Source organism: Trichechus manatus, unplaced genomic scaffold, assembly GCF_000243295.1.
Source record: "Trichechus manatus latirostris isolate Lorelei unplaced genomic scaffold, TriManLat1.0 scaffold00253, whole genome shotgun sequence".
Classification (NCBI taxonomy): Eukaryota; Metazoa; Chordata; class Mammalia; order Sirenia; family Trichechidae; genus Trichechus; species Trichechus manatus.
Genome location: NW_004444189.1, coordinates 1,189,679 through 1,208,167, shown reverse-complemented (window position 1 = coordinate 1,208,167; position 18,489 = coordinate 1,189,679). Strand labels below are relative to the sequence as shown.

The 18,489-nt window shown below is 38.4% G+C and overlaps 1 protein-coding gene across 5 annotated transcripts in view; it reads right to left on the bottom strand.

Moving 5' to 3' along the window:
• Positions 1–456: 456 nt before the first annotated feature.
• AKAP9 (A-kinase anchoring protein 9) overlaps positions 457–18,489 on the bottom strand; it is a 136,916-nt gene continuing 118,883 nt past the window's right edge. For 4 of the 5 annotated variants that reach the window (XM_023724639.1, XM_023724643.1, XM_023724641.1 and 1 more), the window contains 12 exons: positions 17,590–17,809; positions 16,608–16,758; positions 15,050–15,718; positions 14,607–14,815; positions 14,185–14,290; positions 12,471–12,656; positions 11,179–11,379; positions 7,481–7,713; positions 5,517–5,602; positions 3,807–3,957; positions 3,099–3,238; positions 457–1,846 (listed from right to left, as the gene is read on the bottom strand). In XM_023724639.1, coding sequence (XP_023580407.1) covers positions 1,809–1,846; positions 3,099–3,238; positions 3,807–3,957; positions 5,517–5,602; positions 7,481–7,713; positions 11,179–11,379; positions 12,471–12,656; positions 14,185–14,290; positions 14,607–14,815; positions 15,050–15,718; positions 16,608–16,758; positions 17,590–17,809 — 2,390 coding nt within the window. In that variant the 3' untranslated portion in view covers positions 457–1,808. The remainder of the gene's footprint in view (positions 1,847–3,098; positions 3,239–3,806; positions 3,958–5,516; positions 5,603–7,480; positions 7,714–11,178; positions 11,380–12,470; positions 12,657–14,184; positions 14,291–14,606; positions 14,816–15,049; positions 15,719–16,607; positions 16,759–17,589; positions 17,810–18,489) is intronic. The other variant, XM_023724640.1, reaches the window with a different exon arrangement.

The window sequence follows — 18,489 nt, the reverse complement described above, 5'->3', positions numbered from 1 at the left end:
CAATGACCGCCCTGACAGGGAACACAACAGAGAGTCCCTGATGGAGCAGGAGAAAAGTGGGGTGCAGAACTCAAATTCTAGGAAAAAGACCAGACTTAATGGTTTGCCTGAGACTGGAGGGACCCCAAAACATATAGCCCCCAGACTGTCAGCCCAAAACTAAAACCATTCCCGAGGCCAACTCTTCAGACTAAGATTAGACTGGAGTGTGGGACATAAAATTATACTTGTGAAGAGTGTACTTCTTAGCTCAAGTAGATACATGAGACTTAATGGGCAGCTCCAATCCAGAGACGAGATGAGAAGGCAGAGAGGGTCAGGAGCTGGTTGAATGGACTCGGGAAATCCGGAGTGGAAAGGAGTAGTGTGCTGTCACAGTAGAGGGACAGCAACTAGGGTCACATAACAATGTGTACATAAATTTTTGTATGATTAACTGGAATTGTACACTTTCACTTAAAGCACAATAAAACAAACAAAAAGAATACTTACGTCAGCATATAGCTACCAAACTCTTAATTATTTAATGACTGATTATTTATTTACCTTATAGTTCAGCTAGTCTCCTTTTGATCACCTAGAATTTTATCATTTCACAGATTGTATACAGCATGACCGGAAAGTGGCAAAAAGTTACGAGAAGAGTTGAAGCCCCCTCCCCCTTTTTTATGCCTCTAGTAGACAAAATAAGTCATTGAGGCAGAAGGAAGGTTTAAAATAATGTCTAAAAAAAAGAAAATTTAAGATTCTTTACATTAAATGATTTCTACATTTCAGTGGGCTGTGGCTTAGTAAAGACACATCTTTGGACATGAGAAACACAAGTAACACTAATAATAGAGCAAATATGTATTACCATATTTTTAGACAATGTGTGCCTTCTGTATTTGCTGGCCATGGCCTTCCCCATCCCCCAAGGTATTTTCGTAAGCATGATATGCTAATTTTTGTTTTTTACAGCAACATGTGGAAGGGGATTGCCATGGTGGTGCTTGTGAGGGTGGCTTGTGGGGCAAGGGTCCGGCTGGCGAGGGAATATGTAAACATATGGTAATCATGAAAGTACTAATACAGCTTTATAAAAATTATCGGCAGATGTAAGGTTGACATAAAGGAACATGGAAAACTTTCTTGCCCAATAAAGGGAGGAGAAAAACCTCAATGGTAACTTAATTGTAAGATCAGGACAACTTTCTTTCTGAATCCATAAGTCTCATGTATTTGAGACACGCAATTAGAGGATATACACCAAGAATTATGGCTCAGTTGAAAATGAAGGTTCAAATGTACAGTGATTAAAATGGTGAAGTAATTTTTATTTCAGTACTTGACAAAATACCCCCCAAAATTCAAAACTTCTACCATTATACAAAAATAGGTCTCTACAAGTGATATTTTCTGTCTGCATCACCAGTAGCAAATATATTAGGCAGAAACATGTAACTTCAGTAGCCTTTTAAGAAAAGTGCAGGACACCTCAAGCTACACATTCAGCAGTATCATAATGCGCAAAAGTTTAATCTTTTCACCCATTTGATAAATACACAGGTTTTATAACTTAATCATTTAAATTAGCATTCCACAAATATACAGGTAATTTAATGATTACTGTGCATGAATACATACACAATGCTTATATATACAAATTCCAGTTTGTTTTCATGTGCTGGCAAGGGATTTGCATACAATCATAAGCTGTGTTCCTATTGGTCCCACTGAATATTCACAATACAAAAGCACAAAAGAACCATTGATTTACAAAAGGGAATTTGTTTAAAATCACTTTGATTGATGATGTTTTCAAAGGATTATCTTCTCATGCCAGCATGAAACTGAGTAGTTGAACCTGTGAGAGAAAAGCAGGATATTTAAATGATTTCAAATTAGATCGCTACTCATACCAGGCTGACTGGTTCACTCAGGGCAGGAGATTACTATTACCATTTTAAAAACACCTTTTTTTCCCCCTTAAAAAGTCTTATTCTTCCTTAAATTGATTTTTAAAAGATATTTTGAATATATATTTAAAAGTCACTGTGGCTGGCTCCATAGTAAGGTTAAGTGGGGCTAATGTTAAGATTTTAAGTGCCCCTCCTCTCTTGATAAATCTTCCGGTCTTCAAAATGTGGGTCTTGTGAAATCTGGATGCTCAAAACAAAACACCCATAAACCAAACCAAACCCAATCAACAAAACTCAGCCAGATAAGTTTTCTATGGCTACAAGTTAACTGGATTAAACAAATCACTTCCTGTTATTAGCTATTAGTTTGTTTGACCAGCAGAAAAAGAAGGTCGTTCATAAAAGTAAAAACAAAATATAAAATCACTTCACAATCAAGAGCACAATCACTTTACAATGATTCAAAGTCTTTGAATCAAGAGTGAACTGAAGGGAAAGCAGGGGATTTCCTACCACAGGGAATTGACCTCTATTAAGTATTAATTTTTTGTGTGTTGCAGCAAAGAGAAAAATAAAAGGTCAATCTTACAAAGTCTTTTGAATGGGATTTTTTTTTGATCATACACAGAAGCACATGTAGAAGTACTGATAATGACTGTATTAAGTATTTAAAGTAATTGCTTCTCCTTATCTCCGCACCCCTTATTTGTATGCTTTATAGCTTCTGGAGCCCTGGTGGTACAGTGGTTAAGCATTTGTCTGCTAACCAAAAGGCTGGCAGTTCGAATCCACCAGCTGCTCCTTGGAAACCCTATGGGGCAGTTCTACTCTGTCCTATAGGGTTGCTATGAGTCGGAATCGACTTGATGGCTACTCGATGGCTACAGGTAGCCTCAGAGTACTTTACACATTGGTGCTCATTGTAGATTTTATCTTATCAACCTGCTGAATGAAGAGAGTAAGGAATCTCTTTTGGGGAGTGGGGTGGAGTAGAGGGTGATAAATCATGTCTTGATTTAAAATTACTTAAACTCCTACATCAGTTTCTCTGCTTGTTACACAGAGTTTAAGCTTGGACTAGCCTGGTAATTCAAGCACTGAACTGGAAGATTTGATTAACCTAACAAGGAGGGTCAAGGGTTTTCCAAAAGACGAAGGAGAGCTCTGGGTCTAGCACTGTGGTTAAACTGAGCACACCTGACTGTACAGTTCCCAGTCGCCTCTGCAGTGCCTCTAGCCGAGTGATATAATCTGTCAGGGCTCTGTCAGGATCATAATTCTGAAGCTGAGAACATGCTAGGGAACCAGGATTTAAATCAGCTGGAAGGCCTGGGTACCTATGGGATTAAAAAATATGTACATGAAGCCATATTACCCAAAAACAATGCAAGTAAGTTACCAACCTGTCCCCACCTCTGACCCCTGAATGGCAAGCCCCTTATAAACTGCCTAATCTGTATCCCTTGTGCTTCTGAGTTGGAGATGTTTAAAATAAAAAACAAATTAATTCAAAGAAGCTACTAAGTAATCCTAAAAATGTCCAGTACAATGCTTGTTGCAAAGGTCCTCCATAGATGTTGAATGTGTCTTCTCATGCAGACTTAAAACAGTTTTTTCATAATGGCCAGACTATCAGTTAATATTCTTTCCATTGTCTTAACCACAGCATATAATAATACTTTGTTGACTATCTAATTGGTCAGCTCTGTTTTGTATACCCTTGGAAAGCAGGTACAAATTAAAAAAAACTAGTTTTAATTGAGCCTTAGATTATGTAAACTATATATAACTAAAGTTATGTATTGCTATCTCAATGCAAAGATGCCAAAGCCCTCACAATGTCATCTTTCTCTGTTAAATATGAATACAGTTAACTACTCAAGGCAGGTTTTATCAAATTCTTACCTATTTTGAAATGGTAAAGGAGACCTAGGATAGTCCAGATCTGATCTTGCACGATATGTAGTGTGTCTTGGTTCTCCATATAGCTCCAGCCCACCAGAAGAATGATAAAATGGATCAGTCTTTGCAGCACCTAAAGTAATCCAAAATGTACCTTGTAAAGAAAAAAAATACCATGCCCTTGAAAAATTTCTACAAAACAGATAAGAGCACAAAAGACTACTATCCTATATACTATACTAGGATGCCCTGGGTGGTACAAACAGTTAATGCGCTCGAGTGCTAACTGAAAGGTTGGAGGTTTGAGTTCACCCAGAGGCACCTGGGAAAAAAGATCTACTTCTGAAAAGTCAGCCAGAAAACACTATGGCGCAGTTCTACTTTGACACATACGATGTTGCCACGAGTCAGAATCAACTCAACAGCAACTGGTTTTTACACACCAAACTGTCTCCTATTTATGGTCATTTTCAATTATTCTTAAGAAGCCTTGGTGGCGCAGTGTTTAAATACCAGGCTGCTAAACAAAGAGTCAGTGATTTGAACCCACCAGCCACTCTGTGAAAGACGTGGCAGTCTGCTTCTATAAAGATTACAGCCTTGGAAACCCTGTGGGGTGCTTCTACGCTGTCCTATAGCGTCACTATGAGTCAGAATCGACTTGACAGCAATGGGGGTTTCAATTATTCTTGCTACAGGAGACAAACTAATAGTACAACCAAAAATTTGGCTTTGAAATATCATTTTGTTTACCTTTGAGTATGAGTCTTTCTAATAATCTAGAACTACTCCTCAAAGAAAGTAAACTATTGGAATCTTTTCTTTTTGAAAGACCATTTAGTTATAACTAGATGAGAGGTGAAGGGTGTCTGATGTGTGTGATTTTGGGGGAAAGATGGTGTGGATAAAAAATATTAGACTAATGTAATGAAGTCCTTTTATCATTCTACAACTTTTGTCTGAAAAAACTCGAAATCAAAATTTGATCTCAATAAAACACAGAACTCAATGTGGTACAAATTTCAGCTGTTATTTAATACTGCAGTTTTATCACAGCACAGTTATGCTGTGTCTTTATGTGCTCCCGCCTTTGACTCCTTCCTTATGCCTGAAATGTTCAAGCCCTAATGTTCATTTTATTTTCACTTCTAACTAAGGTAGATGTGGAGAGAAGGAACTTTAACTGTTGCCATTATTATGCGACCCACTGGTAAACTCCAAAACCTACTTAAGTATTGTTAAATCTTGAGAATTTCAAACAATAACTCCTCCACATAATGTGTCAACAGTAATCCTATTCAGAACCAGAGCCTTCAATGTAGTCGTAAGGAGTGTGGGCTCTGGAGCTAGTCCGCCAGGGCATGATCTTGGTGCCACCACTTCTCTACTAGGTAATATGGGGCAAATGACACAGCTTTCCATGCCTCGGTTTCCTCATCTGTAAAGTGAGAATAATAGTAACTGTACTTGCATCACAGGATTGGGAGAACACATGATGATATATGAAAACAGCAGGGCCTAACACAAAGTGAGTGTTCCATAAAGATCTGCTATTATTACTCTCTTTCAAACTGCAGAGTCAGTTTGTTAGTTATAAGGGAGGGCTCGATCTTTGGACACTACAGGTTCTAGAATATTTTATTTGGACAGGTATTGTAAATATAGATTTTAGAGAATCACAAATGTAGGAAAAAGATGCTATTTTGACTTCACCTGGATTCAGTCCAAAGCCATCCCTATTAATGTTGATGGAGCCAGAACCTGTGACTCGATGCCATCGTCGAACCAAAAATTTCATTCTAAAAAAGATCCCAAGATGAAATTTCATAAAATATCTATAACATAAAGATGATACACACTTTGCACAAAAGTCAAGCCATACATTTATATATGAATATAGAATTTCTGTATAATTACATGATTGTCTAACCTAAAACTATGCAAATGCTCCTGGCTTGTGGCAAAATCCACTGGAACAGGGCTTCAGGTTCCCCTCACTCCTCAAATGGCACCAGAAGTCTCTTGTGTTGTTAGCATCAGGGATTGGGCACAGAAGAAGGACAGTAAAAGTAGAGATGAGAAAAGTGGATGGGCAAAGAAGGGAGAGAAGTAATGAAACAAGGAGAAAAGAATAGAGAATAAGTGGCAGATGGGGTAGAAAGAGAATGAAAAGACCCTTCATTTGATAAGAGTGAGCTAATGCTGGGAAAGCTGGAAGAGGGGCGAGGCTCTATGAGCAGCGGTGAACAACACTGCTGGCTTCCAGCGGAGCGCGGGTGGTAGTGCCACAAGCTGGCTGTGCTGCCCCATCCTGGCCCAAGAAGCTTTTTGGAGTGCCAGTTTTGATTTCTTAATATCAGTCAGTTTCAAAGCCCAGTTTTAGGAGGGTCAAAACACAATGAATATATTTAGAGGACAAGGAAAGAGGGTGGTAGAGTGAAAAGCCTTTCAGGGGCAACTTCTACACCGCACCGCTTTGATGGATCCTTTCCAAATTCCTCTCATCAAAATTACTGGCTAACTCCTGGGGCTCCCATTTACTGTCTTCTAAGTTATGTGCACATTGGTGTTGTTCCCAACTAGAAAGTAAGCTGCGTTTCGGGGGAGGATCATATCTTGTTCAACAATGCATCTCCTAGCACTTATCTTGAAATGAAAGTTAAGGAAGGAGGAACTGGAACCAGGAGACTACAAGGTGCAGCAGTAGGAGCAGGGAGGGTCTAAAATCATCAAGAAGATAAAACCTGAGCTCCTGCTAGAGAGCCAGCATGACTGGGACTCAGGAGACCTGGCTCGCTCTCCTAGCTCTATCACCAATGACTTTGGAACCTCTCCCTGCCTCAGTTTCCTCATCTGTAAAGTAAGATCCTGGACTAGGTGTTCTCAGACGGCCTCCAGTTTAAAAAATTCTGCATCATATTTTTCAAAGGAAAGTAAGTATACACACACACACATATATAAAAAGAGCAAAATCCCTTTGAGACTAGCTGGCTCCTACAGAAATAAAAGGGACGGGACGGGGGAGACAGACAAGCCTGGGTGTCTGGGCATAGACCAAGTCAGAGGACTGCAGTGGGCCAGGTACTCAGGTAGTTTGAGTCTTGGTTCCATTTCTACCACCTATATAATGAGTTCAGAGTTCCTGCTCAGACTACATTCTAGCTTGGAACTACTAGGGAAAGAGTGACAAGACCACCAGCAAAGTTCAATGCCCTTAGGCTAATCTCTGACATGAATACACTTAGGCCAAGGGCCTTCCAGGGCTCAGTCCCAAAAGTGGATTGTTGTAGTAACGAAGAAAATGAGTATATGTCAACCTAAGGAAGGCGCCTTAAAAATCATTTTTCCTTTTTATTCTCTCTTTTATTTATATGTCTGAGCTAGTATATGAGCTTATACTATATACTTTAAAAAAAGGCAACCCAGACTGGATGTGCCATCCTTGAGTCTGAGTCACCAGCTGCCCGTACCTCTTCACAGGGTTTATACAATACAACATGAAGCATACTTGCTAAAAGGATGAATCCCTGGAAAACTAAGCAAGCATATTTTACTGATGGCAAATGTCTCACACTACATGTATACACAGTACGACAGGCAAGAAACAGGGAGAGGATTAAAAAAACCCTAATCTTTTAGAAAATCTATTAAAATGCATTCTCTTTCAAGTACTTTACCTTGAAATTGCAATGGACACTCTGACAGCAGACCGGAACCTGGTGAAGCCCTTTGGACGGTTGGTCACCACCTCTAGATCGGTGAAGGCCGGCTGCCCTCCCATCCGGGCAAGCAGGGTCAGGGTGGCGTCTTCACATTCTTGGAACCCACCCAGTAACAGCAGCAGGTATTTCTTCTGATAAATTAGAGCTTTCCGGAAACTTTCTGCCCTCAGGTATTTACCATAAATTCTCTGTTTAAAGAAGGCAGGAACATAAGAAGTCATTCAAACTGTTCTCTCAGAATCCAGAAAAGAAGTGGTGTGTGTTTGTGGCCCTGGCGGATAACCAGAGTATCACATAAATTCGCCCAATGGGTCTCCATCACATGACACAGAGACTGCCTTTCATTTCTAAGAGAGAAAGGAAGTGAAGCAAAAAGATACTAGTGATTCTAGAAGAGTTTTTTATGGAAGCTTAGACATATAGTCCTGCTTTTTCTATAGACAGCTTTTACTATAATGGCTAGTAACAAATTATAACAAACTCTTCTACTAATCTGAAAATTATTTAAGAGTAAAAGAAACTGCTTTTAGAGGTTTTTCTGTTTAAATGGTCCTTGGTGAGGCCTGGGAGATATAATATGGGAGTAAGACACTAAACCCTGAATCTTCAATCAGCCACTAGGCAACACGCTCAGCATTTAGCCTTCAACAGCAGAAAGACTAGATTTAGGGTTTGGGTCAGCACAAAGAAGCAGTCCAGCGCTTCTCTACAATAGTTCAAACTCTAAATCTGAGATTGCAGACCCATGTGTGTTTGGTCACACAAATAACAACTGAGTAAAATGGCTGAGTGGAGTATAAAACAACAGGGAGTGGATAAGGACTGTGTCAATTCAATCCAAATTAAAAACAAATGCACATATTGGTAGACTAGATTTGATTTATGAACTAACTACCCACTATACCTGTTACCAACAAGTCGATACTGACTCATAGCAATCCTACAGGACGGAGTAGAACTGCCCCATAGGGCTTCTAAGGCTGTAAATCTTTACAGAAGCAGACTGCCACATCTTTCTCCTGTAACTACCTATTACAGATCCTTGCAAACACTTAGAAGGTGGATTCCGAGTCTCTGGAATCATCTTGAAGATCTGAGAATAAGAGTAGCCTCAAAAGTCCATGATGAATAAGGAAGACAGAAGAACTGATGCCTCTGAATTGTGGTGTTGATGAAGAATACTGAATATACCATGGACTGCCGAAAGAACCAACAAATCTGTCTTGGGAGAAGTACAACCAGTGAGACAAAGTCTTGCCATCCTTGCTCCCGAGAAGTATTCTGGCTGTACTTTTTCCAAGACAGATTTGTCAATACTCTGCCAACACCATAATTCAAAGGCATCAATTCTTCTTCAGTCTTCATTATTCACTGTCCAGCTTTCAAATGCATATGAGGTGATTAAAAATACCATGGCTTAGGTCAGGCACACTTTAGTCCTCAAACTGACATCTTTGCTTTAAAGACGTCTTTTGCAGCAGATTGGACCAATGCAATAAGTTGTTTGATTTCTTGACTGCTGCTTCCATGGGTGTTGATGGTGGATCCAAGTAAAACAAAATCCCTGAACAATTTCAGTATTTTCTCTGTTTATCATAATGTTGCTTACTGGTCCAGTTATGAGGATTTTTGTTTTCTTTATACTGAAGTGTAATCCATACTGAAGGCTGTAGTCTTTGATCTTCATCAATATGTACTTCAAGTCCTCTTCACTTTCAGCAAGAAAGGTTGTGTCATCTGCATATCGCAAGTTCTTAATGAGCCTTCCTCTAATCTTGACGCTGGGTTCTTCTTCATATAGTCCACCTTCTTGGATTATCTGCTCAGCATACAGATTGAATAAATATGGTGAAAGGATACAACCTTAACGCATACCTTTTCTGATTTTAAACTATACAGTATCCCCTTGTTCTGTTCGAGCTGTTGCCTCTTGGTCTATGCACAGGTTCCGCATGAGCAGAATTAAGTGTTCTGGAATTCGCATTCTTCGCAATGTTATACATAATTTGTTATGATCCACACAGTCGAATGCCTTTGCATAGTCAATAAAACACAAGTAAACATCTTTCTGGTATTCTCTGCTTTCAGCCAAGCGTCATCTGATATAAGCAATGATATTCCTCGTTCCATGTCCTCTTCTGAATCCGGCTTGAATTTCTGGCAGTTCCATGTCAATGTACTCCTGCAACTGGCTTTTAATTATCTTCAGCAAAATTTTACTTGGGTGTGATATTAATGATATTGTTCAATAATTCGCTCATTCTGTTGGATCACCTTTCTTAGGAATGGGCACAATATGGATCTCTTCCAGTCAGTTGCCTAGATAGCTCCCTTCCAAATTTCTTGGCATAGTTAAGTTAGTGCTTCCAGCATTGCATCCATCTTTTGAAACATCTCAACTGGTATTCTGTCAATTCCTGGTGCCGTGTTTTTCGCCAGTGCTTTCAGTGCAGCTTGGACTTCTTCCTTCATTACCATTGTTCTTGATCATATGGAACCTCCTGAAATGGCTGAATGTCGACCAATTCTTTTTGATACAGTGACTCTGTGTATTTTTGATGCTTCCTATGTCATTCAATATTTTGCCCATAGAATCCTTCAACACTGCAACTCGAGGCTTGAATTTTTTCTTCAGTTCTTCCAGCTTGAGAAATGTCGAGTGTATTCTTCCCTTTTTGTTTTCTAAATCCAGGTCTCTGCAGATTTCATTACATTACTTTACTTTGTCTTCTTGAGCCGCATTTTGAAATCTTCTGTTCAGCTCTTTTACGTGATTATTTCTTCCTTTCGCTTTAGCTACTCTGTGTTCAAGAGCAAGTTTCAGAGTCTCTTCTGAAATCCATTTTGGTCTTTTTTTTCTTTCCTGTCTTTTTTAATGACCTTTTGCTTTCTTCACATATGACGTCCTTGACGTTATCCCACAAGTGGTCTGGTCTTCAATCATTAATGTTCAATGTGTGCAATCCATTCTTAGAGGTGGTCTCTAAACTCAGTAGGATATACTGAAGGTTGTACTTTGGCTCTTGTGAACTCGTTTTAATTTTCTTCAGCTTCACCTTGAACTTGCACATGGTCTGTTCTACAGTCGGCCCCTGGCCTTGTTCTGACTGATGATATTGAGCTTCTCCATCATCTCTTTTCACAGATGCAGCTGATTTGATTCCTGTGTACTCTGTTCAGTAAGGTCCACGTGTATAGTTGCCATTTATATTGTTGAAAAATGGTACTTTTACTACAATATTCATTATTAGTCTGTAAAGAGAAGCTATTCAGAGGGTTTATTACCATCTTACAGAGGTTGATGCTCTTACATGACAGTGGCAGAGCTTTGGTTGGGAATTAAAAAGATAAATTCTGTTGGTTTATTAGGGATGAGACTGTGCGGAGTGGGACCAAAGACCAAGGGTGCTGTGACTGTGACCATTAATAGAGTTTAATCTGGTCCCAGTCCTGGGCACACCTCTCCATAAACCTTTTATGACCAGCTATAGACCCACACTCAAGACACAGGCTGAATAAAGAGACCTAGCAACACACAACCTGAGCACCACCTTAATTTCCTTAGCCTGCTCAACTGAGGTCAATGACATACGAAACAAGACAAAAACAGAGGATCAACTGTAATGTATGTTTAGACAGAAGATGTCTCCTACCTTCAAAGTGGCATGCTCAGAATCAGGGCTCAGATTTTGAAGTAAAGCTTCATTTCTCAGTTCAGCCTTCAGTTTGTACACTTCAGCTTCTGCCCTTTTTAAGGATTTTTGGAGAGCCAACTTTTCTCTGTTCCAGATTTCTTTTTCGGAAGCAATAATGCTATCAATGTTGGCACCACCACTGAATGAAAACCTAGAAGACTGCAGAGAACAGAGTCTTACTTGCATGATTTTTAAGAACAATTTTTTGAAGAAGAAAAAAAAAAAAGGGTTAAATTAAACATATTAAAGGTATTTCTAAAGTGGTTACAGAAATCTCAGCTTTCCAACCTCAGAGAAAGAAAGTAAAAATCACTATCAACTGACATTAAAGACTGACTTTAAGTATACGGTCCTTTGCTACATGGATTAGCTTTATAACCAAACATCCTTGTGAAAGCCTGGCCTCAGAGAAGGTGTTCAGATTTAGCAGAGCTTTGAACTAAAAAGGCAGGAGACTTAACAGCTGGCCTATCTGGGTCCAGATGCTGAGCTTGTGCCTGAAAGAGTGCACTAGAAAAGTGGGGAAAAAGCAATACCAGCATGTACACGTGTAAGTGGATCACAACAGAAGCTGGATGGGTGTATACGACTGTAAGGTGGTCTTACAGGTCAGTCCTATCTATATACTGGGTGCTTACAGAAGCTAGCAATTTATTTTACAGTTTTTTTAAAAAGGAAAAAAAATTTAAATAAATTCCCAGAGTAGAGGAATTTTTTACTACAGTGAAATACGCAATATAACGGCATTTTTCACGGTGAGTCATGAACATCATAACTGATAAATAACTAAAGAGAAAAGTGAGGATTTACATTTGAACATTTCTAGGGCCTATGAGTCAGAATTGACTCTACCGAAATGGGTCTGATTCTTTTTTTTAGTGCTTTATAATGCTTAACATTAAACATTTTTTAACACGTGTCTGCTGTTGCTTCATATGTAGCAAAGCACTTGGCTTCAGAGACAAACTGAACTTGGTTTGACTACTGGCTTCAGCTTTCTCATGTGCAAGGCTGGGTGTGGATTACAGGTTCTGTATTTATATAACCCAGAGTCTGATACAGAGAAGGCTCACAGTAAGTTATAGCTGCTGGTTTTACTATTGTCATCCCTAAAACAGTTTCCACAGATCCTACTAAGAATCACATACTTGATATTTTTCACATTATCAGGGTTAAAAGTTAAAATGAGATAGCAGGAATTATAACTTTACACTACTTCTAACATGTGGACATGCTAAAAATACACGTACATAATCTCTACCAGCTCCTGTCTGTCGATACCACTTGATCTGCTCTTCTAGCTTCATAATCATGTTCCTTAAATCATTCTTTTCTTCAGTCAGTTGGCTGATATGTCCTGTCAGCTCAGCATTTTGTCTCAGTAGTCTTTCAGTCAATGAGCCACAGGTAGTAGTATTTGGGGAAACTAAGCTAGGCTAGAAAAGAAAAAATAAAAATGGCATAAGGTCATATAAGCACAAATGTATGTGAATGATGTACATAAAATGTGGACAGGCACTGACAGCAATAGATTTCATGAAGAGGTGATGCTTGAATTGAGTCTTAAATAATAAGCAGGGATTTACCAAGCAGAAAAAGGAACAGCATGTGTATAGCACAAAGACCTGACTAAGAGTGTGTTACTTTTCAGGAGAACTACAAGTTGCTTGGTAATGCCAGAGTATAGGCTGCCATCACTCTATGGATAAAAGACCTAACTGTAGGCAATGGGGCGCCATGAAGGGCTTTAGGCAGGAGCATGCCCCAAACAAAATGTATGTATTAGATTACTCTGGCAGCAGTGTGCAATGAGTGAGGTAGGGAAGACAGATCCTGGGTCAGGGAGACACATCAGTAGGTTGTTGCAATAGTCTAGATGAGAAATGCCAGAGGCCTGAATGAAGGCAATGACCAAAGGCTGGAGAATAAAGGACAGATGTGACAGATACTTAGTAGGCAGAAGGCACAGGGCTTAGTGACTGCCTTGATGTGTAAGAGTGAAGAAAGGTAGCCTATGACGACTTCTAGCCTTCTAAACTGGAAGATACCGCGGCCATGATCAGGGCTATAGGTAGAAATGTGGGTATAGGACAGGAAGGAGAAAGTTTGGAACACGCCTGTGAGGTACCTTTAGGGTCCCTGTTGGGTACATTTCCCCACAGAAAGATGCCTACTAACTAACTGAAAATATAAGCCTGGCCCTCAGGAGAAAGGCTAGAACCACAGTCCACTAGAAGGTAAGCTCCATAAGGTGAGTTTATCTGTTTTGTTCACTGTATCCCCAGAACCTAGTACAGTACCTGGCACATAGTAGGTGCTCAATATATGTCCTTGTTCAGTAAATAAGCCCAGTGAGAGCTTAGGCTGTAGGGATGGATGAGCTTTCATAGTGAGAGTTAGAGAAAGAGATGGATGGCAGCCAGAGGAAGAGGAGAATGTGCAGGTGACTGAGGAAGGAAGTGGGGTAAATGGGAGAATACTGACACAAAGAGCAAGGAAAGAGAGAGTTTTAAGAAGTAAGAGGTCAAAAGCGTCAAATGTCACAGAAATACCAAGAAAGACAAGGACTGAAAAGGTTCACCAGATTAGTCAGTTGTGAAGGCATTGGCAGCATTCTGAGGGTGGTTTCGTGGAGTGGTGAGGATAAAAGTGGTGAGGGAGAGTGGATGGGAGGTGAGCAGGTGGCAGCAGTGGGTTCAAACTACTCTTTCAAGAAGCTTGGTCTCTTACTATAATAATACAATAAAAGGTCAATGTAATTATGCAATAATGATAATGGAAGTTAATTTTCCCCCAAACTTTTACTATCTTCTATTGGGGGGAGGGAACATTGATATTAATATTTAAAATAAATAGATAAAAATAAAACTCTTTAGAAAATATGCTGTCAGGTTCAAATGATCCATATAGTTTCTGTTAAACCTTACTTTCAATGCTTTGGAAAGAGTTTAAGAAAAATCCTACCTCTTCGACTGGCTGGCCAATTAGTTTTTGTAGTTGTAAAATAATTTCATCAATATTTCCTTGAACCCAAATGAAATCTTCATTATCTGCTGTTTCAAACTGTAGTCTTAAAGAAAAAAACACAGAGTCAAAACACACCTTCTCAATTTGGGGTGTTTACTAGCACAAAGACTACAGGTTAGGCAACAATCTCTCACATCTATCACTTCTCCCTTACATTAAAGGTGCTCTTGCCTTAGGTCAAGGTGTTAAGATATTTGTTGAAGTGTATAAGTTTTATTAAAGAATATAATCTCCCAATGTAAACATTAATTAACTTTAAAATTTCAGTTCCCCATGTAGCTACCTATTGGCAAGGGACAGTAACGGATTCTGTCCAGCTTAAGGAAGCCATTTACAAAGGTCAGACAGAAAAGACTAACCTGTTAGAAGCTTTCTGAGCTAGATGCTGTAGTTTTGAAGCCATACGTTGAAGCTTTTGTCTGATCATTTCTAATTCATGATTACAGCCAATTCCTCCTCCATTCATTTCCATCAGTTTAGGATAGCCTGATGCCTTTGTCTCTCCTTCTATTTTCTGCTGAAGAACCCAATTTCTAGTTCGATCATTGGTTAAACTCCATGTGGTTGGCTGGCAATTTTGGACAGAAAAGGAAAAAGTAATGAATATAAACAAACAGGATATCACAAATTCTTTCTTACAGAAACACAATTATTATTCATATTCCAAATTAACTTCTATAGACTTCATTTTACAACGATTTTGACATAGCTATTTAACTAATTTAACCCAATATCAAAATTTCATGATCAAAGGGCTACAACATTGTTTTTAAAAAATATATAAAAGAAAGTGTCAATGTACCTCATTAAGATTATGATATAAAATTCTTCTACTTTCTCGTTTTTCTTCTCGTTCTAGCGCTTGCTTCTGGAATTCCTGCATAATTCCTTGAAGTCGCTTTCCTTCGAGGTCTAACTTATAAACTTGCTGCCTTTTCTCTTCCAGCTGCCGCTGAAGATCTTCCACTTTAGACTGGAGCTCATGCATTTTTTTCTGTCCCTCAGTGTTGGCCTCTTGTTCTGTCTGCAAAGTCTTCCTGTGAACCTGCCTATCCTTTTCCATTTGCTGTCTTGTTTGCAAAGAATCCAGTTTATATTTCTCAGTCTCGTTTAACAATTCAACTATGCGACTGTGTTTCTCCTCTAGCTGTTTTTGTAGCTCTTTGAGTAGGTCCTCAGAGGGTAGGGATGGCCGAGGCTGTCCATCATCATCGTTGCTCTGTAGCTGTGCATGCAGTTCCCTTTCCCTATCCAAGGTACTTCTCATTTCCTCAATTCGAACTTTCTCCGACTCAAGAAGTACCTGAAGCTCTAAGTTTCGACTTTGTTCTTCTGATAACTGGGTGTCGTATATCACTCTTTGCGATTCTATTTTCTGCTGTGACTCATTTACCAGTTGTTTCTGTTGTTCCAAAAGTAGACTTAGCTGAATATTCTTTTGTTTCTGACCCTCAAGTGAAAATTTTAGATCCTTGTAGGAGAAAACAAAATTTATGAAATTGTTCCTATTATAAAAATATTTTATAAGTATACAACCATGCTTTTATTAATATTAAATTGATAATATTTGCTAATAGAATATAGAACCGATTATCAGCTTATCAACTTAAATTTTCAGTGGCTAGAGCATAATTATTTGGACAAAATATTGATTTTCATCAAGAAATGTATACAAAAGATCGGTAAGCTAAATAATACTTTCTCCCAAAACATTCATCTTACATCTGGCTAAGGAATATGATGCAGATTATATTTCCCCTAAAAATAATAATCTTTCTGCACTAGTGGGGCTACCATTCAAGTGGGCATGGGATGCAGCACAACCTGCCTTGAGCTGACAGCCATGCAAAGCTGAGGTGTGGCTCTCTAAGACAGTGCCCAGAGTGAAGAGACTCATTTTACATTTTCTTAAAATATAGTAACAGCGGCTCCTGCTGCCAGAAAAGGTCCTGATGAGGACAGAGCTGAGTAATTCTACTCACACTATGCCTGCTCTCCTTGACTAAGACAAACAAATTACAGAAACCAGCACTACTTCTGCATTAAACTGACATAACTTCCCTATTTACCAAATCATGTGTGCACTAATTTCTATCACCAAAATATATGTGGGAGTAGAACAATGCGTTGCATCCTTGGATGTAGCAAAACAAACAAAAAATCATCACACCATTAGCATTTCCTTATAATACATTTTAGATAACATTTACAACAGTATTTAGCACATACTGAAAAACTTACTGTACTTCATAAAAAAGTCTAAGGCTGAAATTTTAAAAAGAGTGTCCCAAGACCCAAGACTCTCTCTCTTCTTTTGTTTTGGGTTTTCCAGTGCCATTTAAAGACACAGATAACACTACCTCAAGTTCTTCTTTATCCCGTTCTTCATTACGTTCCAATTTGGCTTTCTCTTTCTCCAGAGCCCACTGGAGCTCTCTTGATTTTTTCTGTTCACTTGCTAATGTATCATTAAGCAAATGTACTTCATCTGTTTTTTCTTTAACTTCCAACCTAAATTAGAGAGACAAATGAACTTTCATGAAACTATTTTGACCAAGTATAGAGTAAGAGGAAAAAAATCCCAGCTTCCAATGAAAAGTTGCCCCCTAGACTGACGCATATTGTAAGCCAGGTAATTGGAAAAATATAAACCATGTAAAGGTTAAAGATTGTTGACTATGGTTCATTTCAAATGAGTTGTTTTTAGTAGTAAAACTATTAGTTATTATTTACCAATGCAAACAAAATAATGTCAATAAAAATTTTCCCTTGTCTTTTACCAACCATTGGAATCGTCAAGTTTTTTTTTTGTGTGTGTAAGAAACCTCTGTTCAAACTAAACAACGACTGTACTTGGAATGTGTCTTTGGCAAGCAGACACATTCAGTATTTACAACTTGCAAGCATTCTCTCTTCAAGTACTATGCATATTTTAGTTACCTACATCATGAATCCCATTAAGATCATAAATATCACTTCAAATTACTTGCTGGTAAAATAAAGGTCAACATTTTATAAGTTATACAGTAATAAATCTCAAGTAGAACTGAAGCCCCAGTAGAGAATATGCTGATTCCTAATCATGAGTTTATGATTTGGAAAAAAGTATTAGAGCATAATTCAGAGCAATCTCTTGCAAGCATCTTGGGTCTCTTTTTCTTTTAATACTACATTAAATTTTTTTTTCCTTTTCCACTGTAGTTTTTTTCTATAAACAACATAGCTTCATGCTATCTAAACACCACGAACAATGTTATATTTCTGTAATATTTGCAAAGTTTATGACAAAATTCCTCCAATTCCTCCACTAATACAGGTTTATAATAAGGCAGCTTGGCACACCTGAACGCTTCTAATTCCTTTAGGTGCTTATGCTGCACCTTGAGGGTTGTTTCCAGCGCCAGTTTAGTTTGTGCAAGTTCACTCTGCAGTTCGGCAACCACCATCTTCTCCGAGCTCAGCTGTTCCTGCAGTTCTGTTGCTCTGTCTCTCACACTGCTAAGTTCCACTTGCATCTCTAGCATTTGAGACTGCTTCTGCTGCATATTATATTCCAGAAGTTCTGAATGAAACATTATTAATATTTAAAATTTGATCTGGCTTATAAGTATTGTGTTAATAAGAACTGATGTGTAAGTTAGTACGAGATTATCACAAAGCAAATATGAAAATAGTCAAAAAAGTTGGTAATATTGTATAAATATATGTTATGCATAGCTTCCTTACACAGTGAAGATTCCAAAATTATAAATATATTCATACAAGGATAATAAAAGTTTAAAAGAACACAGTAATGGATGCAAGGCTTAAAATGTAAAAAAACCTTTAAAAGTTCACACAGTAATATCATTAGGTAGTATTTGTTCATTCAGAATTTCCAAAGCTCACACTAAAACATTCCAATGAATTTTGACAGCCACACAAATTACTTGCAGGAGTTATCCATGTAACTATGACTGCAATGATCAGTACTGTTTGCTTATGTTGTTCAGTCCCCTTTGCAGCCAGTTCCCTGAAATGTTACTATAACTCTGTCTCCAGAAGTGGGAAGTCCAAACTCCAGTTTGGATCACAGTTTTTTCTTTAAAAACCAAACAAACCCTTGCTACATGTCTGTTGCAATGAAAACAAATTAAAAATTTAAATACCTAAGTATATGAAATGAAAAAAGTTAGAAAATACGTATCAGAATCCCATTATTTGCAAAAAATATGAACTTATGTATACATGCACACTGAAAAG